Below are 26,083 nucleotides of genomic sequence, written 5' to 3'. Positions count from 1 at the left end.
TCTTCGCGTCAGCCATAGTCAGGGTAGGAAGTGAATAGGAAAGATTGAATCAGTGAAATTAAAAGTCACTTAAACGCATTTGAGGAAAGCTTTAGAAGGTTTTTCAAGTACTGTTTTTCATGTTTTTATTAACAAGTTAATTTACTAACTATTGCACACAAAAGCATCCCGAGAAATTTAAACTGTTTTTCCTGATACTGTTACTTTATGATACGCTTTGCAAGAACCGGTTATTAGAATAACCATAACAGTCGAGTTGCACTTTTGTTTTCAAAACATTAAATTTTAATTTCACAAAAGCTACACTTTTTGTTGTTGCGGCGATTTTACACGATTTTTACCGATAAAAACAAATAGCGGCATGAATGGCCCGTTTTTATTAGAACAATGTCCACTACACACTCACGCGTAGCAAGTGTTTTGGGATGCTCAATTGTTATTGTTATACTTTTTCTCTCTCTCTCTATCTCTCTTTCTCTCTCTCTCTCTCTCTCAAACCATGTTGCCAATGACCCGATAACTACCTTTAAGTGAATAGGACGTTTTGTGCTTGGCAACATTTGTGTATTTCGCACCGTATGCAGCAAATGTACGGGGTAGGGGAAATAAAAAGAAAGATAAAATGAAATTAAATAAATTTCTGACAGCACAAATTGGCCCTGGCCGCACCGGTTGCCACGCTGCCAGCTGCCAGTGAAAGCTGCTGTCTTTCCGCTCTAAAACCAGGCTCTAAAAAAGCCACCGCGGGCGGGTGTGTCTAGCGTCGCTATTTCGCTTACTGCTGCAATTGGTACCAGCCAGTTAAGGGGGGGGAGGGGTGGGGATGGGAAAGCGGCGGTGCGTAAGTATATAGCAAACACGAACAAGCACAACATAAACACCTACTGCAGCACCGGCTGCTGAGCGAAAGGGAACTGTTCTGCCAGCGGAGGCGACAGTGCTTTTTGTTTTAATTTCAGTTTTATATTAATTAACGTTTATCTGGGCTATTCTGTGCTATTTTTTTGTGTTTGTTTGCCGTTCGCAAAAGGGGAAAGTTGTTGAAGCTGTTATAAAATTTAAATGGAGAGAGGATGCTGTTCGCTGACATTGGGGTGATAGTTGATTTATGTTGTATTTTGTACATGGTTCTCGGTTATTTCTGTTTGCAAGTGAGAATAAATGCTAGAAAATTGAAATTTCGTTCCAATATAAAAAAAAAAACAATCAACATAACATGAAAGTATTCTGCCAACCACACCGTTGAACGCTTTCAACCAAATGCATCATCCGTCAACTTCCATTCCTTGCGATACGCATTACCTTCGCGGTGTTGACTGCAGTGCAATTTCAACAATTCTCAACAATCCTTCAAAAAAAACAACAACAAAAACCCACGACTGCATAAATTGCTCCTCCAAAGTTGCTTGCGAACAACTTTTAACCGACTTTCGTTGTGTGAAACCCGAAATCAAAATCCATAACCGAGCTCAAGCCGGAGCAGCGGTGGGGATGGTAAAAAACGATGCATTATTGTGGGTGGCTTAAGAACAACTTTTTCTACTCCTTGTACAAAGCAAAAAGGAATGGTGAAAGAGTAAGTGGATCTAGATTTTTTCTTCCCCCTTTCGGTATGTTAAAATGTTTTCAGCGATGGAATTTGAGCTGTGGAGAAACTTCCTGCCAAGGGAGCATGCAGCGGGATTTAATGATGCTGTATGCGTCACAACCACATGATATGCATGACTTGGTTAAGGTTGTGACATAGTTTGCTGCAGTTTATTAAACTGGAAGAAAAGGAGAAACCGTGCATTCTATTTATTGTTGTGTGGAGTAATCTTTGTACTAAATGTGTACTAAAAGCGTGCACAATGGATCATATGTTTGCTATATTGATGTAAAACTAATTACAGTAATCACCATTTCTCATCATTATTAATTAGTTTCACAAGAGCGCACTGCATAAAACATACAAAATACCAAACAACATGTGCACACGGGCCACTAAAATGCAATCCCCGTTCTCACTCAACTGCGCAAAGGACGTTAAACGTTGTAAAATTCAACAGCATCCGTTCGCGTACTGGCACAGTAACTACATCTTGCCGGCATTGGCTTTGCTTCTGTTGGTGATGTGTTTTTTTTTCTTCTTTCTAGCCTGTTTTGTGGTTCCACCTCGCAAACGATAACACCATTACCCTTTCTTGCCATTTCCCGTGTGGTTTTTCCCATCTATTTATATTCCCATGCCATGGTAGAATAACGCTTAAAAGGGAAGGATAGGAAAATAAAACTTAACGATGAGACACGTGTATCTTGCCGTGTACAGACGACGAGCAAACAGTGAAAAAGGAAAAGGAAAATGTCGAGTACCATGTAACCAAACACTTTTCATTCCTTACTACCAGAGAGCCCGCGGCCGGCGTTGCTGTATCGTAATCTTAAACCTTTTGCTTTGCTGGTTGTTTTAAAAAGTCATTTTAGTCATTTGTACAAGTGGGATGGAAAGCGAAAAAATAGAAAGCAATAGACATAAAGGTGAGAAACAAAAAAAAAAACCAACCGGATAGATATTGCTTCGAAACAATGGTTTCAAACGACACCAACCAGGCAGAGCAGGAGGAAAAATTGGCCCCACGTTCGTGCCGGCAGCACAATTTAGCTGCTGTGGTAATATTCGCTTCATCAAGTTTGGAAGGGAAGGGAAAGCTCCAAGGAGGGCAGTGCAGTGTGGTGCAAATTAATAACAAAAAAGTGCGGGGAATGCAACAAAAAAGCTCGTCCTGCTGCACACCTTTTCGATTCCGGTGCCGTTGTGGGAGGAAGGTGAGTGCCACCGTGCATTTAATTTCGTTATCACATCTTTCATGGGTGTCCTTTCAACTTGTGCACCGCCCGGGCGCGCCCCGATGGTGCACGCGCGCCGCCGGTGGTGGTGTTGTCCTAGCTTGAGATAACAATACTCCATCAACCTGTGGGGAAATTAATTGCCAGTTCGCGTAACGGGTAGATAGGAAGCACAAATGGTAGGCAAAGAAAGTGAGTAACAAAATAAAAACTTTTCGCTCCATTGCTGCCAGTGTCTCCGTGCTGTGTTGTGCTACTATTAAATAATGGATCGTAAACATTGTAGCACAAGTGTTATGTTTTTTTTTGTTGTTGCTGAAGCTATATGACCAATTTTCCCCATATCAGTGTGGAGGTAGAATGAGGTTTTTTTTAAGCAGAAAAGAGTTTTAATTATATTTCCGGGCACTTTTTAATCTTATTTTTTAATACGATAAACTTTTGGAACAGATTTTTGGGACAGCTCTCATTCAAGTTCTAGGGTGGAAGAGCTTTTGTTTATGAAAAAAGGTGCATGTAGTGAATTTATTTTAAATTATATAAATCTTTCGATCAATTTATGGAAAATGCGGTTTGATTTCAATGTTGTAATATCTTTCTCTGTGGGATACGAGCACTGTTTTCCTTTTCTTCCGCATCTCACATAGCAAAATAACCCACAACTGCTCCACATCAAAGCAATTCCCTCGTTCAAGCACACTCCTTACGCGACAACAAATCTGACCCCACGGTCATTACGTTTGCACGATCGCGCTACCATTACACACCGCACTACAAAAGGAGATAAAGCAAACGGTGACGGGAAGGAATGGGAGCCAGGCCAGCTGGAGAGCAAGTAGAACATTTTACGCTCTATTATTCTTGCCTTTGTCGGTCGCCATTGTTACGTGACGTTTCACCGGCACAGCAAGTGACTTCACATCATTACACCGACAAGACAACGCGGGCTTGGCACTGCGCATCGCCCCTTACACACACACACACACACGAACACACGAACACAGCATACATGGAATTTTTCATATTAGGAAGTAGTGCAGACAAAGTAAAGAGCAGCAGTAGCAACAAAAAATGAAGCGGGAAGCACAACAAACAAAGTAAACGAACCTCCACTCTTAGCTTTGTTGCTAGGGTAACTACTAAGGTTTGCATCGCAACAATAGAGATCCATCCTCACAGCACGGCCCAGCTCACGTTTCACGTTTCAAAGGGATTATGCTTTCGGATTTTGTGCTGCTTTTCTTTCTCTTTCTTTTTTTTTTTTGTTCTGTTTTGTTGTTATTTGATTCAAATGCGACCTCGTTCGTGATGAAGTATTTTACCACACCGCACCGGATGATTGAAGTGAAAACGCAAAACCAAAAAGTGGAACAGGAAGCGAGAGAGCGAGCAAGCGGAACCATATGCACCAACTTTACCATCATGGTAGGTGACTTTGTTATGCGAATCACTCATTCCCTTATTTCGTGGAACTGTACATGGGTGTGTGATGGGGAAAAAATGGCGGCCCACTTCTGACCAACGCTTTGTTGAGCGAAGCTATATCCCTCTGTGGGCAGCTTCGCATGAGTGTGGGACCGGGTTTGAAGTGTGGGAATAATGTTTTATATGGTTTATTTTTGGATTTTCTCCTACACGGGAACGAATATTGGGTTGGAGAGTTGTTTTTTTAATCTCTCTTTTGCATGTAAACCACATACCGCACGAGGGATTGATGGCGGGGAAGCTGACCATAATTACAATGCTCCATACGGTGAGTGAGGTAATCAATATGGTAGCGATCTAGTTATTTTGCTGGGTAAAAACCATCATCATCCATCGCAATAAACGTGACTGAAGCGGTGTCTGTTTGTTTCTTTTTTCCCTCTTCTGTAACATGTTGACAGTTCATTGTCCTAAGATTTTAATCCCATATTGCTAATATTCAGGCACCCATTTTGCATGGCCGGTCCAGTAGCCTGGGAGGCTTGAAACGGATAAGCAAGGTATTAATCTTCATTTCCATCATGCTGGTACATCGCTCTCAGCAGCGGTGTCATTTGCAGTCGAGCTTTGCTTTAAACTTTTCTACTCACAGAAAGTGCAGCACAACTGCCCTGATGTGTCGCTCGCTGAAAACTGTCGCCACTTGCTAATGGTGCTGCTTTGCCGCCCACGCATGCAAAGTTTTGGAATGGGGAAGAGTGGAAGAAAATTAATTAAAAACTTTTGACTTATTCAATTACCGTGCTCTTTCGCTACAACACGAGGGTGTCTTTTTTAGACAGCCGGTGGGTTTTTTTAAAGAACTTGAACATGATTTCTATTTGTTACTATTTTCTCATGCTCGAAATATTGTTTTGGTCAGTTTTGGAGATGTTCAGAGCGTACTGAAGAGTTTATTTCTTGCTCCATTGCAGAGCTATTTAGAGATAATAATTTTAAGCTGATACATATAAAGCGATATCAATCGTGGAGCCTTAGGCCACGAAAGCCGCTTCAACCGGTAATCGCTTTGCTAATGACTGGAAGAAATGCCACTTTCGATAATCTCTAGTTTTGTCTCATGGAACCATTAAAAAAACGGTAAATAGACAAATACGTTGCATACTTTAGAACAAAACAAAACCATTCCAACATGTATATTAAACACTTCCTCAACATTATCACTCTTCACTACAAACAGGCAACTGTGTCCTCTTACGGTCAAAGTAGTAGCAGCCAGCATAGATTCATTCTCCACACTATCACTTTATCGGTCGTATCATCATCTTTGTTGATTTGAGTGAATATTTGTCCCCACGGAAATCCATCCACATCAAACCCTGGGAGTCCTGGGCTTCGGTTAACTTTCCCTTCAGATACTCTCCGTTCAGATTGCTGAAAGTATACAAAGTTCACACAAAACTGTACCCTGTACACCAGGTGAATTGCAACACTTCTCACATACCATCGATGGCAGCGATAGAACCACCAGCCGCCCTTAAACACCGCAGCACAGTTAAACGCCGCCTTGCTTCGATCGCGATCGTACGTCGAGAAGCTTTCGTTCAGGTGGATTCGCATCGAATCCCCCGCACCGCAAGGATTACAGCTGCCCAGCTCCATCACACCGTAGTTTAACGTTTCCGCTCCGATGCGGAACTTTTGATATCGTGCCGCCACGCTTACACCGTCAAAATCCTCCATCACCACAGCCAGCTCGTGCGGGGCCACATTCGTCAGCCGGTAGATCTGCTCCAATCCCAGCCAAAACTCACCGTGCAGTGTGCCGAATCCACGCTTGTAGTCCTGCCAGTCGCGGAAGAAGTTTACCGACCCATCGAACCGTCGCTGAATGACGGTCCAACCGCCACCTTCGTACTGCTGCTCGCACAGTACCGTCATCGGCTCGTTGAACGGATGGTCCGGATCGATACGATAGATGCCGGACACGCGGGAGGGAACATCACGACAGGACGCTCCCACGGGCACTGCCAAGCCCGGTACTGCTGCTGGATTGCCCGACCCGTTCAACTGCATTCGCGTGAGCAGCTGTACCATCTTGGACAGCTGCTGTACTGTGTCGTTGGTGTAGGTGAGCAGATCCGACTCCAGACCCTGCAGGGAGTCGAGTCGGGCCGTGATCATCTCGTATCCATAGCCGGAACCTTGTGATTCAGTCTCGAAACAGATGATAAACACTATTAACAAGCTGCCAAGAGTGGAACGCATCTCCAGGCGTGTTTTGCGCACTAAACTAACATCAACTGCACGATTCGGATTGTACACCAACACTGATTTGTAGGAGGAATTCGATTCTATTAGACTCTTCTCGACCGTAATCACACTATCGCCGGCTCATGGATGTGGGACTGGGAACCCCAGGGAATCACAGAGCTGGCCATAATTGAGCTGACCCCTCCTATCGGTTGCCCATTTTTGTACTGTTTGAAGGCGTACACACACACACATACATTCTTATACTGTGATGAGATGCAAAATAAGTGGCAGCGATAAGACGCTATGTGGTGGTAGATCGATCAGTGTTATGAATTGTTATGACTTCACTGACTGATTGCTATTTAATTTAGAGTAATGCAGCAGAATTAGAACGTGTAAGAGGAACGTTGTTACATATTAATTAACGAAATTAATACATGAATAAGGGACATACAGGGGTTTTCAAGTCAGTTTCGAATGTAAACATTGTTATTCGTCGCGAGCAAAACGTTATTTCACATCGATCTGACTTGAAAAACCCTGTAAGGCAAGGTCAATTCTATTCAATACTATGTCCTAAGCTTCTCTGAGGTGCTGTTTTGAATGCTGTGTTTCGTAATCTAGGTATGTTTACAAATAACCTTGAGGAAAGAAAGAAATGCTTTCTCACGTCAAGCTGCTGTTGGAACCTATTGACAATGTCTAAACATTAATAGCAATACATACACTTATTTGGAGATTACTTTGCATTGGTTTTTGAGGTATACCTGACACAACATGACACACTTTGCCTCGGAGATTTCTTTTTCTTTGGCACAACAACCGTCGTTCAAGGCCTGCTTGTACCACTAGTGGGCTTGACTTTCAGTGACTTATTGTATGGGAATACGGTCCATTTGAGGCTTGAACCCTTGACGGGCATGTTGTTAAGACGTACAAGTTGATGAACGAGACCGGCCAGACTACTCTGAGCGAAACTGAATTCATTTTGCTGTACACTCTTCTGAACTCTGAAGTTTCTCATAAACGTCGATGCAATTGAAAGCAAAATCAATATTGATAAACTTGTTTTAACCTGCACCACAATTCATATATTCAACCACAAAACCTTCCAAAACCTTGTATGGTCACTGCTGTAAACTTACGCTTACAACTCAACCCCAATACGGTGTTGGTGCTGTCCCCTTTGTCGAGCTCATCATTGTCCCGAGTTTCTCTTTCGTACGTGCAACCCCCAGTGTATGCACCCCCAAAACCTCAACCCCGAAAGCCCAGCAATGGCCATTCGATAATTCGAGTTTAATGAGAAAACTTTCACGAAAAACTAACTTATCTACCCGTCCCACCCGCTGGGCAAGGGGTCCCACTTCCGGGTTCCTTTGATGGTGCCAGTGTAGTAGAACAGCACTTAAGAAAGAATCACACAAGCGACGACGATGCTGGGGATAGAGCAAAAATGGTGCCCGAGGGTAGGGAAAGAAAAATGGAAATAAGATGATCCCCAAAAAACCAAACAGTACGAAACTGACTTTTACTGCATAAATTTTTATCAATTTTCTCAACTTTAATTAAAACCCAAACCTCCTTCCACCCCGCACACCTTCCCATGCCACAAAGTAAATGTGAAACCGCAACAGGGGGTCTGGAGAGTGTGTGTGTGTGTTGGTGAAACTTGATCAAACAAAGCCCAAATTTGAATCCCCGCGGTGTGTTGGGTCGGATGGGTTCCCTGGAAAAAGGCAGCCACAAAACAAAACAAAAAAAAACTCCCCCGACCATGCAAATAACGATGGTGGGCGGTGATGCAAACACATTAAAGTAATTACACGAGGAGCTTGAACTATTCATGCCTTATTCATCACCCGATTACCATGCTTAATGCAAATGAAATATTTATCACCGTGAGAATGGGGCAGTGGAATGCTGGAGTGTTAGTGGAATGTGCACAGATTATGCACTATTATCCGGCTGACTGGCGATTGGGGTATTATGCAAGAGAGGCAAATGCAGGAGACGGGTCTCTCCGGGCAATCCTTTGACCACGATTTCATCAAGCCGAGCTGCACATGTAAATTGTTATCAAGCCTTTTTCTCCTTCCCCCCCCTCCCCCTTCATTTCTGCTCTATCCTTCACCGCAAGCACACCAAACACGTGCTTGCACTAATTGAAAGCTGATTGAATGTTGCCAGTCCCCGCAAACTAATTTGCAATGTTCTTTGCAACCCACCCGGACGCATTCATTTTCCCGCGATTGCATTGGCCCGCGCGCGCCCGCTTGCGTTATTTATTTGTCAGTGAATGCGCTTATGCTGCTGCTGCTGCTAATAAATGTCACGTTGCTGCACAAATGGGACCTACAAAGCTGAGTTTTAGCTTTATTCGATTCATTGGAATGAAATGTTGCATTATTGTGCGGGGAGGGTTAGTCACAATTGGATTTGTTCTAATTTCCGTGTCTAAATTGGATATTTAACCGGCATGGTAGGATTGCTTACCAATGCCGACAAACAATAAGCTGACTCCGGCCGGGAGGGTGGTTGTGTATGGTTTTTGTGTGTGTTTGATAATAACGTTGTATAATAATGGATGATACGATGCGATTAAAAGCATTAGAACGTCACGCATATTGTGTGTAAGTTGTAAAATAAAATAAAAACGGTTTAAACGTTATTACACTGATCCCAATAATTATCATTTATCATGACAATATTTATTCTATTTTAATGAACGATGCTAAAAGCTTTCAATCGGTGCGCTAACATGAGTTCACAATAGCATAAATAAATGCTTTGGAAATACAATCGAAAATATGAAATCAATACAAAAGATACAAAAAATTCTTGGAAATATCCAATTAATTGTGGAAACAAACCAAATAGCTATGGAAGGCATCCACAAATTTTCGGGAAACAACGAAACCCCCTTGAGAAGCCCTGTAAACATAATAAGAAACATAATAATAATTGGGAACAGAGAAGCACGAATTGCACCATAACAAAACAAATCAATCAAACATGCCAACGAAATGACGCTAATAGAGTTCTAGTGACGAATTTAAAAGTAAACTCGATTATTCGAATGATCAAGAGGAAATCTTTGAATTTTTTAATTATTTAAAATTTGTCCTCGCTGGTAGAAACCACTCATCAGCGTAAGATATTTCCTCATCCAAAATATCTACTACTTCCTCTGAGAAACGTTTCATAATTTCATTGAAAACGCTTCATAGAAACACCATCATCAATACGATGAAATCTCCACCACGACCGGATGCTATCATTCATTCACATTACCAAAACCACCACGTGGTATAATTTTCGTTTCAAACGCTACCGACTTGAAACCCGGAACACCGCACCAAAGCACCACGTCCCATCGGTGAGGCTGTGCTGATGTTTTGATGAATTTCTAAAACGGACGAAAACTATCTACTTGAGTGCTTTGCCATTGAGGAATGGCCCTGCCCTGCTCCGTTCGTTCGCGTTCTCAATGCCATTGCTTTATCGTAGCTTTGTATCGTACCCTTTCGACCTTCGGCTGTGAGTGGGTCTTCTCGCTCGCTGGCGATGCAAGCGATATCGCTTTGATGTTACATCGACTGGAAGACGTAGCGTCGAAATCGTTATCATTCCGAAAAATGATTCATAATGCATCCGGGCGAACCGGCCGTAGCCGTGGCAACTGTAACTCGGTGGCAATATGGTGTGCGGTGCACATTTTGGTACGGTTAGCGTCGGTATTGCGTTCCACTTTGCGCAAGGAATAATAATTTCAGTAATGTTATTCTAGTTCTTTAGAATCGGTTGTCGAGCTGACGCGATGAGCAACATCAAACGGAGGCAGTGTCAACTGATGTTGCTGTCCCGAGTAACGCTTTCATAATTACACGATGGACGCTCAAAGCATGCCATCCCTACTGAGCTTTCGTTAGCTGTCAGGCAGCGCTTAGTTCACGCATCAGTCATTTTTAAAACGCGTGCTAGTTCTTCTGACAAAAACCAATGTTTAAAGATAGTATTAATTAATTTCATTCCTCGCTTCAGTCACTCACAATACGAATAGCATAAAATGTCTCATCATTATAATTTATCTGTTTAAAAATAACGAAAGTCGCGCTATCACGCTTGTCATTTTTTTCCTGCTCCATTTCACAACTTCAAGCGACAAGGGAATTCAAAGAGAAAAAGCAATGTCATTATTAATGTTCTAAATTCATCTTCACGTCAGTCGAATAAAAAAAGGTGCTACATTGTCTGGATGAAACTTTTCTCGTTGTCTCGCCATCGTCGTCGTTGTTCGTCGTATCGTTTACTTGCACCGGTTCCTTTTTCGTTTTTACACCCCTCACGCCAGCATTGTGTTACTTCATGTCTACATTCTATCGCCCCGGTTACCCTATTCCCGCTTGCAATGTCTCCTCCTTCCTTCGATTGGGGTTTTTGCACTCTCAATTAAGGTAAAGTTTCAGCCGTGCATTAATTATGACTTGTTTCTCACTCAATAAATTACCTGTGTCGTGGAAGAGCGAGCTGTGTGTCGTTCAAAATGGAGAAATTTTTTTTTGTTGGTTGCTTTAACTAATACCGCTTCCGAGAGCAGTAAAAGTATGTAGTAAATGGAAGATGGTGAGTAGAGCAGGATGATGAATATTAAAGCTAGGTAAAGCTTGATTTATGAATGACAGTCAACGGGACAGTCGATTAAATTGATAATTTCTTTCTAAGCCATCATAAGCAACTGATAGGACATTCAAAATTTAATCCAAAATAGTATGAAACGTTATAACTTTTCTTTAAATTTCATCCTTACTTAAAATAGTTACAAATAGTTTAACCATCTCCCACATAATCACGAAAACTATACAATGCTCCAACACCCGACCAACCCTACTTTGAAAAAACCACCAACGAACGGCTATTTTCGATTGCCGATAACCTCCAAAACCCAACTCCAGCACTGATAGCTCTCTTTCTTTCGCCCGACCAACTGCCTCCCCTTCCCTCAGTGGTACTACAGCAGCAACTGCACACTTTAAACTTTAAATTGCCAATCAACGGTGGATTATTTGCAAACCTGTCCCAAACCGCAGCGGCTTATCAAACCGATACGATTCGATCAATTGAAAATACACAGTTCTGTTCTGCTGTTCCCCTGTTCCCATGCAAAAGCAGAACACAATGCTATACTACGGTGGCGTACGTACATTCCCCCACGTACACATATACGCTCTCTGAAGCGTTTGAGCCATTCTTCACATCCATTTCACTTGAGCGATGATAAAAGTGTTCGTCAAATGGCGATACTTATCAGGCTAACCCGTACCAATCGGTAGCAGAATTGGTAGGAAAAGTTGTTTCACCACCACAAAATCGATTCAAACCCGACAAGAGTCAATCCGTAAAATGACTCTGTGGCACGTTTCATACTCGATGGTGGATTTCAAATCTTCAACAAAAATGAAGGAAACATTTTAGCGAAGTGAATGAAAATTAGCAATGTTGTTTCGTGCAATTCTGGACTGCACTTTTCATCAGAATTTCAATCAAACAAAGTTAAGTATTAAGTTTCAATTTTTCTTTGTATTTGAGCAATGAAACTGTGAGCTAAGTTCTCTCTCTCGCTCTCTCTCTCTCTCTCTCTCTCTCTCTCTCTCTCTCTCTCTCTCTCTCTCTGTAAACTGCTGAAAGTACATTCTAAGTTTTAAACAAACTGTTTCGCACAAAATGTTACTTTCTTGTTTGAAGCATAGTTTTTAACGAACTACAAACAGTTGCTGGGAACCGAGTTTGTCGTGGTCGTTAAAATCTCGGAACATTATATTTCACTTTTCACGCTAACTACACCAACTGCTCTGGCCGTTTCCATGTATCACCCATCCATTCACAGTGCAATAAATTTTTGTACAAAACACAGCACAAAAAAAGGACATCACACCACCAGCCGTGGCTCAGCATGTGGCAAAGATCACGTTCTGACAATATGTAACCATCCTCTCCATGTACGGGGAAGGGGAATGGAGCACACACAAAAAAAGACGTGCACATTAGAGCATTTTCACCAGAATCAATCTTTCGTCCATTTCGCCCTCTTTCGCTCTTCCTGTGGCGTGAGTAATATGGCACCTGCTGTGTGACGTGAGTGTGCGGAATCTACGTTTTTTTTTCATGTAATTGTAGCAGCGAAATTCTACGTCTTCTAGCGGATGTTTAGCGCGAACAAGCTTCCTTCCCTTTCCTTGTCAAGCGTACAGTTAATTATTGCACGTGAGCTTCGTACAAATAAGCAGCGGGAATTAATGAGCCGTTTCCGATCACAACCTAGATTTCCTAATCACACCGGATCGGATGTGCGTCTTTTCGCCTAACAAAACAGCGCACCGTAGTAGGCATTGCTTTCGATTGGCGCAAGGGAAACAGGGAGAAGAAAGCCTAGCACAACATACTGCTCGAACTGTACCTTATTAGCTTACGCTCCTAATAAACAGCGAGTCATGGTTGGGGCTAGCAAAAGGGCACAGAACTTTCAGATGGAATGGACTGTCAACAGGCAAAATTCTGCTCTCAGGGGGAGTTACCCCGAAATCCAAGCTTCCTCCAATATTCGATTCATTCACCCCTTGCCGGGGAGCTTTTGGCTACGGTGAGCTGGCTGAGTCGGAGCTGGTCAAGAATACGAAATTGCTTGCGATTTTGAATATTCATGGCATTCGCAGGTCCAAATCGATTGCATAATCTATGGCCTGGGTGGACGGATTGGTAGGTTTAGAATTAAGTTAGGGGTTTTGATGAAGTTTTGCAATAACATCAACTAAGCCGAAGCTAAAGGTTAAAGGTCGTGGTAGACAACTTTATTCGTGTGATTCCAGCTGCCCGTAGGTCTGAGACGGTGAGCGAGCAGATAAATCATCGGTAGAATTAATTTGTTTGGAGATGAACCTTTACTGATTTATAGCTTGGTGGTATGATTTATGCTCAGCTTTACTTTCGTTAATTGTTTTGAGTTGTTTCGTGAATGTTGATGCAATATTATTAGATATCGTATTTCAGATGGTGACAAGATTATTCAACTATATAATTGAAATATTGTTTGCTCTTGATCGACATCACAGTGATGTATTTATTGTTCAACAAAGAGATATTATAACATTCCTCCCAAAGAATCCTTTTTCGTTTAGATGATAAGGAAAACAAACAATAACTCTTTTTTGAGTTGAACGAAATAGCATGATTTAAACCAAAGTTTAAAACTCATAACCACATAAAAATAGAAAGCTCGTCTTCTACACTCACTTATCATGAGCGGCATCAACACTTTGTGCCATGTAGAGTAAATTAAACAACCTTGTTTTTCCGCCTTTTCCAGCACACAATCATTCCGTACACGACCACCACCAAAGCATCACAAACAAGTGCACACAATTCGAGCTGCAGAATAGTAGTGAGACGTTTCGTTTCCCACCATCACCACAAAATGGTTTATTATCTCGGCTCATCGCATCACCCGAACCCATCGTCTTTGCCTTCACCTTACCACACCCAGATCTCATGCACCATTTTAGTTTCTGTTCATCTTTCATAAGACAAAGAGCAGCAAGATTTAGCCTCTTACAGAACAACACATGTTCCCCGGGCAATATCATTCGAAGCCACACACACACACACTTATAGTTCTCTTGCCAAGTTCTTCTATTTGTTCGTTTGGCAACAAAAAAACGTGAAAAAAGGTATAACATATGAACCAGCAAAGCGAACCGGATCTGTTTCCGGCAAATGGCAATGAAAAATAACCAAACTCTGAACTGGGTGCAACATTCCCCTTCCCTCAGCGAGCAGCCGCTCGAACACAATTATGTTAGCGAAATAGGAAAGAATAAACACAATGATGTACACACACACACACACACACATACACACTCTCCGAGAGCCGCTCGTTTTCGTTTTCGAGACCTTTATCCATTCTCCGGCGATTGTTGCTTCTTGCTGACGTCTGCTAAACTCTCACCCGGGAAGATGATGAGAATGATGATGATCATCATCAGTGATTGTAAGTAATGCTGTTGTAGTACAAGGGCCGCACAGCACCACACAAAGCGATGAAATGTACTAGAAACGAATGACTTTTTCCCCAAGCACAATCATAGAAGTTACTCCAGCTGCGGATGGTTAGAAAAAGAAGTACTCGTTAAGAGCAGCTTAGGCGGAGAGTAGGGGGTGGGATCACACTTTAAAAGGCTCGATTTATCATGCCGTGCACTATCTTGCGTGCTGTAAACAAGTTGAACCGGCGAATTTGTTTTCTTTGTTTGATAGTTTTTTGCTGTCCCCGTGCTTTTCTTTTCTTTAGTTGCTTGTTGGGGTTCACTTCAAACTTACTGCCACAGCGAACCGGGTCGCCATCGTCACATGTCACATCGCACACGCTGTGCCGCTGAACCAGTGTCGGTGGCAATAAAAATGGCATCCATTACTGTCAACGCTTGAAGTGAGACGGATTGTACAGATGCTCGCAACGCGAAAGCAGTAGAGCAGCATGATTAAAAAAAAAACAAAACAATATGATGATAAATTGTAAAGCATCTTGAATAGTTTTGCCGCGCAACATCTGCAGCCTGTTCGATAATGGTTTGCTGAAGCTTTGGCGTGAAGTGCTTCTTACCTTCAACTTGTTCTTGACAAGCACTCTCGCAACAGCACTCAACCCAAGGGAGAGAAAGAGTGACCAGAGGGCAAATATTTAACTCTTAAAGTCGCCTCTTCCCTCTTTCCCTAGCGCCTTACCCCCGCACAGGAATCCAATCGTGTCCCGTGGCACAGGGTCATTTATCAATCTGTCAATAAGGGCTCTTCGAAGACTCGTGCCAAAAATGGCTCCCAGTAAGCGAGCGCGAGCGGACCGTTACTGTGCGCTTGAAACAAGTGACTGTGAGGATGCTGCTACTCATCCCATCACCGCACCAAAGGCATCAAGTATCAAGCCCATCAATTAATCTTTCCCCTGGGCTGTGGGGTGATGAGCGCGCTGAAGGTTAAAGCTTAGCAGCCGGAACAGATTGCCGAAATCCGAAGGCGTTAAGTCAATAATAGCATATTCGCCCGCATTGGCTCTTGGCGCTCAGTAAAGGCAAAGTGTTAAAGCCAACAACAACAACAACAACAACAACAACAACAACAACAACAACAACAACAACAACAACAACAACAACAACAACAACAACAACAATTGTTCCCCCGAAACAGGCCAGATGAACCTTAAGTCAACTGAAAGTGAATCAATGCCCCGCCGGAATCTCTTCACCGAATCTCTGCCCCAACGATGATAATGATTTGGGGGAGAATGATTTAAAAACTCATTATGGTTTCCCAGCAACCATAGCCACGCCACGGGGCTGGTGGACGCCTGTACAATTGACGAGGAAGTTAAATTGATTGGTTTGCGAAATTAATTACAAACATAATTGATTGCAGCGCAACGCACTCGGGCAGGTTCAGGGGTTTCGAGTGAGCTTTTGCAAAACAAGAAGCATTCCTTTCCTTAAAAATGGTTGGACATTTGGTTGCCATCCAGATCACAAGTGAAAGCTCTACGCGGAAAAGCTTTTTAATCAAAGTCGGCTATGCTGTGGGGTAATGTTCCTGAACAAGTCCAACGATTTACATAGGTTTTAGAGAAGCACTATGTGACTAATGTTTCGGACATAAAAAGAGCAAACCCAATAAGCGTAATAATAGACAAAAATAGACAAAGTATAGAATGCAAAAATCGATAAATCCTCTTAATAACATCTCGCAGGAAACATTTCCCTACCCAACCACACGCTGACTGTGTGGGATTAGTGTTATCGTTGTGCTTTTAATTACATTTTCAGCTCCCAATCTTTCTTACACATGAACACACGCTTCACGAAACTGTCCACAGTGTCCGGACGATCAAACCGCTAAACTCACTCACACACATACACACGCCGGATGCGAGTTATTGATGATGGTGGTTTTGCGGCTATCGTCATGACAGCAACGCGCTGAAATGCAAAGGGAGTACATGCAAACCACACCATATCATCATGCGAAACCCGAACTCTGGTAAAAGCCCAAAACCCGAACGAACAACCCACGGACACGACGTGGAATGAAGCTGGTGTTACGAACGGATACCATCAAACACACAAAAAAGGGAGGATTAGCAAGCTGTTGCTTCGCAGCATTCCGGTAGCTATTTGTTTGTTTTAATTAACCCGTTTCTTTCCCGACATTTGAATGATTATTTTCCCGCAGGACTCAGCGCATCATCTGTTACATCTGTTTTCTTTTGAATTTAGGCTTTTATTTATTTTACATCTGCTGTTGCTTTCTCTTTCCTTTGCTTTACAATAACTACCGCTTGTTTGTTTTGTTTTTTTTTTTGCTTTGTTTTTGTTGTAAGAAAACTTCAAGTCCTAATTCTCTTTTTCACTTTTCCATTGGAGTGATTATCTGTTCTTTTTTGGTAGTTATTTTTGTTGATTCATCTGATACCTTCTTTCTCTCCCTTAATCTGTATATAGGTGTATGTGCTTTGTATACCAACATTTCAAAATATGTTCACGTCAGTTTCTACCTTCACCTAGTCGTTCTCTTTTTTCTATTCTGCTTTCGTTTCCTCTCCGCCCGCTCTTGTAAACATGGTGAGCGAGGGATCGAATAAATTCTATCTGTCGTCGCATCACCCATAGCCGGACATTTCACCATCATATAAATATGTCCTCCAATCAGACGGGGGGGGGGGGGGGCAAAGAAAAAGTTTGTCAAACTACGGTGCCGGGCTGTACTAGGCAAAAGATTTGCATTTTACCCAACCATGCGAAGAAAAAGAGGAAAAAACTTTTTGTCTCTAAACAAAATCAAAACCCCACAAAAAAAACACCACAACCGTACAAAAAGGGAATGGAACCGCAGCCTAAGCGAAAGTGAAGCGACCTGTCATGTGTCATGTGTCCTTTTCTCCCTTCTCCGTTCCCCAGGCGACAGTGGCCGCATTAGCGTACATCCTCCGTTTCGGCGTCGTGATCGTTGTAAATGTCGTATCCGGTCTGCATCTGCGGGTTCAAACCGTCGTCCGCCTTCTCGGTGGCGGTCGTATTGTAGCCTATCTCGTGGTACCGTATCGGGTAGGTCAACTGATTGCCCCGGTCCCATGTGTACAGTTCCTGTTGGAGGATGGAAACAAAAACAAGAAGAAGAAGAAGAAGAACAGCAAAAAAGATGGATGAGCCCAGGAGCAAGTTTAGTAAAGAATTCTGCAGAGGAAAGGACAACATCGAGGGACGGAAAACGTACGAGATAAGCAGGATACAGTATCACAAGAAGTCACTTGTTAGCGATAAAAACCTTCCTGCCCTTTGATGCTCGCTGTTTACTTCCCTTTTGAATGTGTGTGTGTGTATGTGTGTTTGTGTACGAATGTGGGAGGAATATTTATTTCTTTTTCGCAAACCCAGGCAAAGTTCGACCGTGTTCAAAGTTCAATATTTGATTAGGCTACTTTCGTTTGCGTGAAGTGAGCGTAACACCCTCTCGACGGAAGAGAAGAGAAGAAAAAAACGGTTGGAAGCTTGCTACACTGAACGGCCGAACAGGGCCAGGTCGGGACGAACCAATTTAATTTGATTTCCCATAGATGCAAAGAAAAGTTGTTGATCTAAGGAAATTAATTTCCTCCCGGGAGAAATCGTACCGGGGGTAGCCACTTGGAATACCCAACAGTTGGAATAGAATGGTGCTTGCCCTAGAGCTTTTTCGTACATTTCTGTCTCCGAAACACGAAAGAACACGAGGGTAAGCGAGGAGAAGCTTAAATTATCAAACGAAATTCCCACCCAGCTTGCACTGTACAATGGATCAAACAGCGATATGCTAGATTTCTGAGCACCACAAAACCTTACCACAATTGGGTATGCAAATAAGTAATGCAATATATCAAAACCATTTTAAGTGGCTGTACGTATCTCAGCTGCGCCAGAGCCACAGGGAAGCCCTTTCTTCCCCGAGGGTGGGCAAAGCAAAGCACAGCAAATGCGACGATTTACAATTTACTAAATCAAAGTCGAGCAACTCATTGCTATGGTGTGTGTGGGTGTGTGTGGGTGTGTCATCGCATCACCCACCATCCCAATAGGGATAACTATTTCCTCCCAACAAACATAGTACAAGTTGAAGGGAAATGGAACCACCGGCACGACTGTAGGTACGCCCCGAGGGCAGCTGCAAGATATAGTGCATCAAATTTGAGATCATTTGTTCTCTTTTAACTAAATGGTATCGTCATTACTTGTAGTTACATAGGGAACGGCAGAGTTTTTTGCTCCCTGCCTCCATACCCTTCATGCTGCTGCTCGCTGTCCTGCTGGTTCTTGCCCGCATCGTTTCTGCTTTTGGATGGTGTCCAATTTCCAGCCAGTAATTCCACAACATCAAACAAAGGGCAACAAACTAGTGCTTTGCGCTATGGGAAGCAGAATCCTCCCTGATTGCGATGGAACAGGAAGCACAACAACAACAAAAAAAAAAACAACAAAAGCTCGCATTCCTTCTTTCTCTCTCTCACACACACACTCCAGAACTTGTGTAACTGATTGTCTCATTAATTATAGATACTTGTCGTAGCAGGAGGAAGGTGCAGCTCCTGCACGACGGCACAACTTCCGGCAGGACAGGATCGTTGGCAGTAGTAAAGTTTTTTCTTGCTTTAGTGTTCTCTTCTTCATGCTCCAATTCCCCGTTTGCCTGTCTAATCGGTCGCTTCCGCAATTGGAAAGAAATTCCCAAAACACCACTATCTCTCCACACGCTCCATCCCACCTCCCCAGACTTACCTTGTTTTTGAAATTGTACCCCACGGTGGTCGTCTTGCGGAATGGGTTCGTAAAGGCAAGGCTCACGTCCAGCAGCTTGCTGTGGTAGAGGTCGAGCGCCAGCCGGATCTTGGTGTTCCGCTCTGTGACGGAATCGATCGCGTACAGGACACCGCACACGATGAACATTTCGCCCACCTTGTGATGATTTACGCTAATGTTCCACCCGTACTGTACCGTGAGATTGTTTTCGTTGAGCTGGATGGAGGAAGAGAGACAGAGAGAAAAAGAGGGAAGCACAGAAAAGGAATTAAGACACACAGTACACGTTCCGTTACACAACTGTTTCCCCCCTTCCTCTGGGGGACTCGGTCGAGAGCGTTAGCACTCTATTCCAACTCCAAACTCGAAACTGTCAACCCCCAGGAGCCCCTAACGGTAGTGGTGGAGTACACAGCATCCAAGGGAAAGAATGTTTCCACGACGAGGAAACTGGGAAAACAAATGATTAATCTCGCTCCTACCTTGACAACCATTGTGTTGTTCGAATCGGGCGTCCCGTAAATTACCCACAGTCCATTGTCGTCCACGTTGAAGTCCATGTAATTAATTTCGGTAGTGTACAGATAATTGGAACCGTTCGTGGTGACACCCTCCAGCTCGTTCATTGCTGTCGAAATAAGAGAGAGAGAGAAAGAAATTGGAACCACATAGGAAGTCCACATTAGAAGAGGGCTGCATTTACTCTACCCACATAAAACTTATTGTTGGTGGTATTTTCCCGAAAATAGATTAAAATATTGTTCCCACATGAGGAGGATGGTAAAACAAAAGCATTATCAGGAGAAATGGGAAACAACAGGATTACTCCAATACAAAGAATGGGAACGTGCTGAATTTAAATCCACACTAAGGACATGGGATGTTGTGTATTTTATGAAATAATTCTGAAAACCCGAACAAATGTATGCAATCTAAAATGGTTTCAAAACAACTGAGCTAAGCTTCAAAGCTTTACTTAGAATATTTGGTTCGGATGAGTATTTTATACTGGTTACAAGAAATGTGCTTTGAATAAATGTTTGTTTTGCCGTCCATTGTGGTAGCTACGGCTTATCCGGAAGGCATAAACTATGTAGTAAATTACTAAGAATGCCATTACCATAATCATTTCACTCTTTTCAACACTACATCTTGTATACGGATCTTTCTACGAAATCCGAATCCACAATAAAAAAAAACCCTTTCAACTATTTTCCGACTAAAATTAAACATTGAAAACATGCAACTTGCGATAAATACCATCCTGTACTTACCCGTCTGTCGTTCCACGTTCAGATCGTACTTGACGATGCGGGGCGAGTTACGCTCGTTATAGTAGAAAGACCCATTGTAAACCACGTGCGCGTTTCCCTATAAAAACGGATATACGTTGAATGAGAAAACGATAAACGATGTTTTTGACGTTTCATAACTGTCAAACTGTTTGTCAGATCGGTACCGTTTCTACGGAAACCGTTCCCGTGAGCAAGTGATCCAATTATAGCAGTGGCGGTTTGATACTTCTTCCCCAATAATTGGTTCCCGGTAACACGAACGACGTCGTGCGTCGATTTTCTACCCACCGTTCCCGCTATTACTACTACCACACTTACCCGGAAGGGACGCTCCAACCGGTACGTCTTGGTGGCCACGTTGTTCCGGTACGTCGTTTTGTTGGCGAACTCGAACAGCCGATGGGTGTCGTTTTCCCTGGTGGCCCACACCTTCTTCTCCATCGCATCGTTCCGTGCGGCCGGATCCTTCAGCCAGGCACCGTACAGCTGCTCGGTGTACTTGTGGTAGACCGGCTTACCGACCGCGTACAGGACACAGTCTGTCGCAATGTGTAAACCATTCCCGCGAAGCCCGGATAACGGAAATATACGGTGTTAGCGAACCTGCTGCTAATTTGCTGCTAATTAGCTCTCCAACGGTACGATTTGTAATTGGTGATTCGGTTGTACTGTAATGTAATGTCAGACTGTGTGTGTGTGTGTGTATGTGCCAGTGGTTCTTTTACTTCCTTTGGGGAATTAATATAAAAAACCTTCAGGTAGCCAAGCCTCCATTTGTGGCCCATCCACATAGAAGAAAGTTCATCCAGGCAATGCCAGATTCACACACCACGTCATACACATTACACACCTCAACCCATCACAAAACGCATCGGGGAAGAAAAATAATTGCCCAATCCCCAATCACACTCACCGGTTGTCCGGTTCGGCAGCCCGGTGAAGCTCACATTCCCGATGGGTTTGATTTCCAGATTGCCCACCAGGTCGTACAGCGAAACGATCGTGTCCTTGCATTTGAAGTCCCTAAAGTCCCGCCCAGGGCGGATAGATGACCGCACAAATTAGAGTGTGTCACTCTGCTGCTTGCCGGAAATGATTTTGCATTTGGTGCACAGTCGCACAGTCACAATTACCTCGGATCCGGACACTCCGGGCAGGTGGTCGGCGGGCCGCAGATGTCCTCGTACGACTCCTTTTCCGGCGGCTTCGTACCGTACACGTTGATGTCGGTCGAGCCGGGCGGCCGGATGATGAACGGCGAGTGCTCCATCAGATGAAACTCGGCCTCCGTCATGCCGAGCTCGTTCTTCGCGACACAATGATACTCACCGAAATCGGACGGCCGGATGTTGGTGATGTTCAACCGCATGACTGATTTGTACCTGCGTGAAAGGTTTTTTTTTTCGTTGCTGTTTTAGTACAGTGATGTGTAGTAGTCTAGTAGCTTGTTAGGCACTTCGTGTACACGGGTCGGACAGGAAATGACATCTGCACTTCCGGATCCCGCCCACTGGGGCTTTCTTTGCTTAGGAAATCCAATTACTGATTTCAGGATTCGTTTAACACGTTCTGCCCTGGGAGGGGGAGGAGTTGGCCATTTTGACACGACATTGGAGAGGTTGTCATATGCAATGCTCGATAGAATGGGAGTATGGGTTGGGCAAATGGAAAAGCTATCATAGAAACAGCATTTGGCTAGCAAGATTCATGCAAAATCGAGTACCTTGGAGCAAACAAGACTACGATTTTAAACAAAAGAATTTTTTTTTTAGATTTTTGACAAATCTTCTCTTTTGCACAAATTGCTTTTAGTGAATTACAATGTCAGCGTCTAAAGAGTTCCATGAAAAGATGATGATGAATCTCTTTAGGACCACATAGATCGTAGCTTTCCCGTGAAGTTGTATGATTTGGTGGAGTCTTATCTGATAAAGCTTTAATGACGAAACTAGATACAGTAGATACTAGATACTGTGCATTCTCTTTCTAAATCGAAGATATTTTGGTCTGCAGGTCCAAGTCTTGTTATTCGAAAAAGTTTAACTCTCGTCGTAACAGGTTATGTTTGAAACCAGTAATCTGGAGTTAAATTCTACTTTCATCTTAATTCCATGAATCAACTGAGTAAAGCTGCCACTCAGAATGATATCTCCCTTCTGCCTATGCCCTATGCCAACAACTCCACGATCATGTTCCAAGGAAGTAATGGCAAGAGTTGCCAGCGTCGGACTAATTAATCTGGCAACGCAAACAAAAACCAACCATGCTTGAGGCAGTGTGAAAAAAAGTTTATTTGATAGCATTTTTCCTTCTCTCTATTTTCTCCGCTCTCTTTACTAGCTTGCTTTCTTTGAAAAAGTATATGCCACGATTGGAATGCACATTATTCTGCTCTATAAAAAAGCTGTGCTCTCTTTTACCGTCCTCCAAAGGTAGCGGCCAAACAATTACCTTTCACCCCATTCCCATTTGTTTGTGGCGGTGCAAACAGGAAAAAAGGGAGTCCGATTCCAACTTTAACTTTCATTCCCGGTCTGACCTGACAGAAAGAAGCCTGATCTTGGCGGCAGTAAAACTGGCTTCAATGTCACTGGCTCTGACTGGCTGTGGGACGAAATGCACAAGGAATTTCCATCGTTCTGTAAGTCTCTCTTTCAACCCGATTGCTACGTTCCGTTAAAGAGATCGCCAAACATCCGGGAGAAGGTTAACGTTTGCTAACGGTTTGCATCCAACTACCGGTGCAGTGCCAGCAGTGGAATGTAAAATAATGGAAAAAATGCACCATTTTAAATTCCTACCATCCCAGAATGGGTGAGAGGAAAAAACTGAAAACTTCCGTTTTAAGCTTCAACATTCCTCCAAGCTCCGGCTGCTGCTGGATGTCAAGTATTGTTTCTTTTTGTTTTCTATCTCTCCCTTTACGAGCCATGAAGTTGTTAAATGAAACCTCGGTGACAGTGCCCTAGTGGTGTGGGGGAGCGGAAGTGCAGTGCATACATGTATATATATTTTTATGTTTCTTCCCCAACCTGTAGTGGCCGTGTGTGTGTGTTTGTATGTATTCTACAGTGACATCGCTCATATCGATCGGATATAACGTCGGAAATCCGCTCCCATATGAGCTTGCGTACATACTCACACAAACACACACACATATATCCCTTCCCCCGACGAATCACAGCTTTTCCTTCTACCACCTCTTCATACTTACCCATCGTAATGGGTTTCCATCTGGAATTTATCACCGGGCTCGAGCAGTCGTCCACCAGGGAACCGTTCCCAGTACTTCAGTGCCTCGGGGAACGCCTCGATCTGTAATTACAAGTGCACGATAACGACGGTTGGAATGTTAATGGTATGTCTGTCTGTGTGGGTGGATGGACATATCCTCGGCCATGATTGCTGTACACTGTGAACCGTGAGAGAAACAGAGAAAGAAAAAGAGAGACACACATACATCCAGCACCGGCCGGAGACAATATAACGAACTGATAATGGTGTAAATGAATAATAATAACATGTTGGCTGGTGAAATACTGCAAATCGATATTATATTAGTGCAGCGCGTGTGCTCGGATCGATGCTTTGAGATCGTCATATTGAAATTAAAATCGGTTTGAATTAATGTCGCGATTTTCTTTGAAGCAGTGGTACTTTATGCCAATCACCAATGATGACAGCTCAAACTTATTTTCGTTCCCATATCTGTCCTTCCAAGAACTCACTCATTGATCATTGAACAAAATCACAAACCCCTAACCTACACTAACAAAATTGGCATGGTAAAGGCTATCTTAGGGAAATTCGGACTAAATCTGCTATATTTACTTCTTATTTTTTCACCACCACATAACATAACCCGAAAGGAAACATGCATTAAAGTTGTGTCTTTAAGGCGACTTTCACTGCGCCCACGTACAACAGTCTTTCAACTTTTGCTCATAATTTTGCTTCTAAATATCCTAGCAACGACATTCTAGGGTGTGTACACTCCCATCCTTATCCTTATATGGTGTGGGCGAGGGTTCAACACTGTCCAGCCAAGAAAAGTAAGGGAAAACAAAAAAAACCCTCTGCGAGAACTTGGAGGCTCGTGAACCACCTGCTGCTTCACTTTTTTTCTCCTTCTCCATCCTGTCCTCCCTGGTGAGGAGTGAGCTCAAGATTCAATTTAGATTTATGAGTTCTTTGCACGTTCTATTTCGCTCCTCGTAAGCCTCGCAAGCAATGATGATGTGAAGGGGATGTGCTCAGTTCGATTCAGCTCGATTTGAGATCGGGTCGAAAACGGAGGAAGGAAAAGACGCACGCACACACACGCACACGCACAAATGCACGAATGACAATCAAGAAAAACTGAGTACGTGCCATTTTATAACGCAGAACCCCTCTCCGGGTAAAATGCTTTAATAAGATTTATGATGGTAAATCAATTTGCCGTATGCCTCAAACCTGGGCGGCGGCCTGCTGGAAAATCCGCAATAACCCCACCAAACGAACGCAGCCGATCGAAACCATTTACTAGCAGCGGTTCCAGCAGGACGCATAACCGTTTAGTCATTCCAGCTGATGTAGGGAACAAAAACTACCCACCCCGCCGCTTTCGAGTAAGATAAAGAGTGGCAACGAAAATTTATGTTTCGTAATTTTTGCTGCTCACCGTCTAACACCGACTACCGACTAATACAAAATGGCCTAAAGCTTTTGGCAAAAGAAACAAAAAAAAACACACACACACACCCAGTCCTGGAATGAAAGCACGTTTGTCTAGCGGGTGATTGATTTTATTCCATTCCGCATGTTTTGCCAAAATGCTATCAGGGAGGGTTTTTTTGTTATCATTTGAAATATTTCCCACCATAGCCTTGCGGTGGGCCTGGCGTTCACATGCCCGAAATCAATCAAACGAATAAAATGCTCACACTCTTTTCCCGCTGTAAATGTGGACCATTAAATCTGAAAAGCCCCTCCCCGCATACTCTCCGGTTGGTTCAAGAAAAATGAGGCAAAAACCATAAGCGATCAACTTAACTGCACACTACTAGCAGCTACTTACCTCGCAGACAAATGTTACCGTCGAGCCGTTCACGGCGTACGCCATTTGATTTCTCACCCGTATTAGTGGTGGGACTGTATGAGAGAGAGAAAAAAAGTAAAACAGGCAGAGGGTGAGAAAAGGATAAGCAATAAAATATTTGTGATTTATACAGTTCAATTGACGATTGTTAAAGACAAAGACAAAGCATCTTAAGTATCAATAACATTAAGCGAGAGTATTGTGTTGAAGTGTTTCTCGTTTTATCTTAAACAAATGACCATTTCAAGACTAAACTGCAACATGCTTATTCAGAGAATGTGTGCTTTTGGTTTTACATAGAAGGAAAAGTACTTTTACGAACATTACTTACA

General features: G+C 43.1%; 2 protein-coding genes across 6 annotated transcripts in view; both read right to left on the bottom strand.

Moving 5' to 3' along the window:
- Nucleotides 1–5,173: 5,173 nt before the first annotated feature.
- On the bottom strand, nt 5,174–6,690 carry LOC120893462 (angiopoietin-related protein 1-like). Of its 2 annotated transcripts, XM_040295381.1 has the most exons (3): nt 6,156–6,690; nt 5,756–6,086; nt 5,174–5,685 (listed from the first exon to the last, which is right to left on the bottom strand). In XM_040295381.1, exons 1-3 carry the CDS (start codon nt 6,517–6,519, stop codon nt 5,553–5,555), a joined length of 828 nt encoding a protein of 275 aa, XP_040151315.1. In that variant the 5' UTR covers nt 6,520–6,690; the 3' UTR covers nt 5,174–5,552. The 2 variants fall into 2 exon arrangements, with proteins under 2 accessions (XP_040151315.1, XP_040151314.1); XM_040295380.1 differs by having other exon boundaries at nt 5,756–6,688.
- Nucleotides 6,691–16,997: 10,307 nt separating this feature from the next.
- LOC120893461 overlaps nt 16,998–26,083 on the bottom strand; it is a 33,598-nt gene continuing 24,512 nt past the window's right edge. For all 4 annotated transcript variants that reach the window (XM_040295376.1, XM_040295379.1, XM_040295377.1 and 1 more), the window contains exons 9-17: nt 25,731–25,804; nt 23,886–23,986; nt 21,805–22,053; nt 21,585–21,694; nt 20,990–21,210; nt 20,651–20,747; nt 19,859–20,004; nt 19,356–19,592; nt 16,998–17,690 (exon numbers count right to left, since the gene is read on the bottom strand). In XM_040295376.1, the coding sequence (XP_040151310.1) occupies nt 17,520–17,690; nt 19,356–19,592; nt 19,859–20,004; nt 20,651–20,747; nt 20,990–21,210; nt 21,585–21,694; nt 21,805–22,053; nt 23,886–23,986; nt 25,731–25,804 (1,406 nt within the window). In that variant the 3' untranslated portion in view covers nt 16,998–17,519. The remainder of the gene's footprint in view (nt 17,691–19,355; nt 19,593–19,858; nt 20,005–20,650; nt 20,748–20,989; nt 21,211–21,584; nt 21,695–21,804; nt 22,054–23,885; nt 23,987–25,730; nt 25,805–26,083) is intronic.

This window comes from Anopheles arabiensis, chromosome 2 (assembly GCF_016920715.1).
Source record: "Anopheles arabiensis isolate DONGOLA chromosome 2, AaraD3, whole genome shotgun sequence".
Classification (NCBI taxonomy): Eukaryota; Metazoa; Arthropoda; class Insecta; order Diptera; family Culicidae; genus Anopheles; species Anopheles arabiensis.
This window is presented reverse-complemented; position numbering and strand designations above follow the sequence as displayed.

Coding starts and splice junctions, on each gene's coding strand:
- LOC120893462 (XM_040295380.1), bottom strand. CDS start 6,519: ATGCGTTCCACTCTTGGCAGCTTGTTAATAGTGTTTATCATCTGTTTC. Junction 5,686..5,755: donor TTCTATCGCTGCCATCGATG/GTATGTGAGAAG, acceptor GTATACTTTCAG/CAATCTGAACGGAGAGTATC.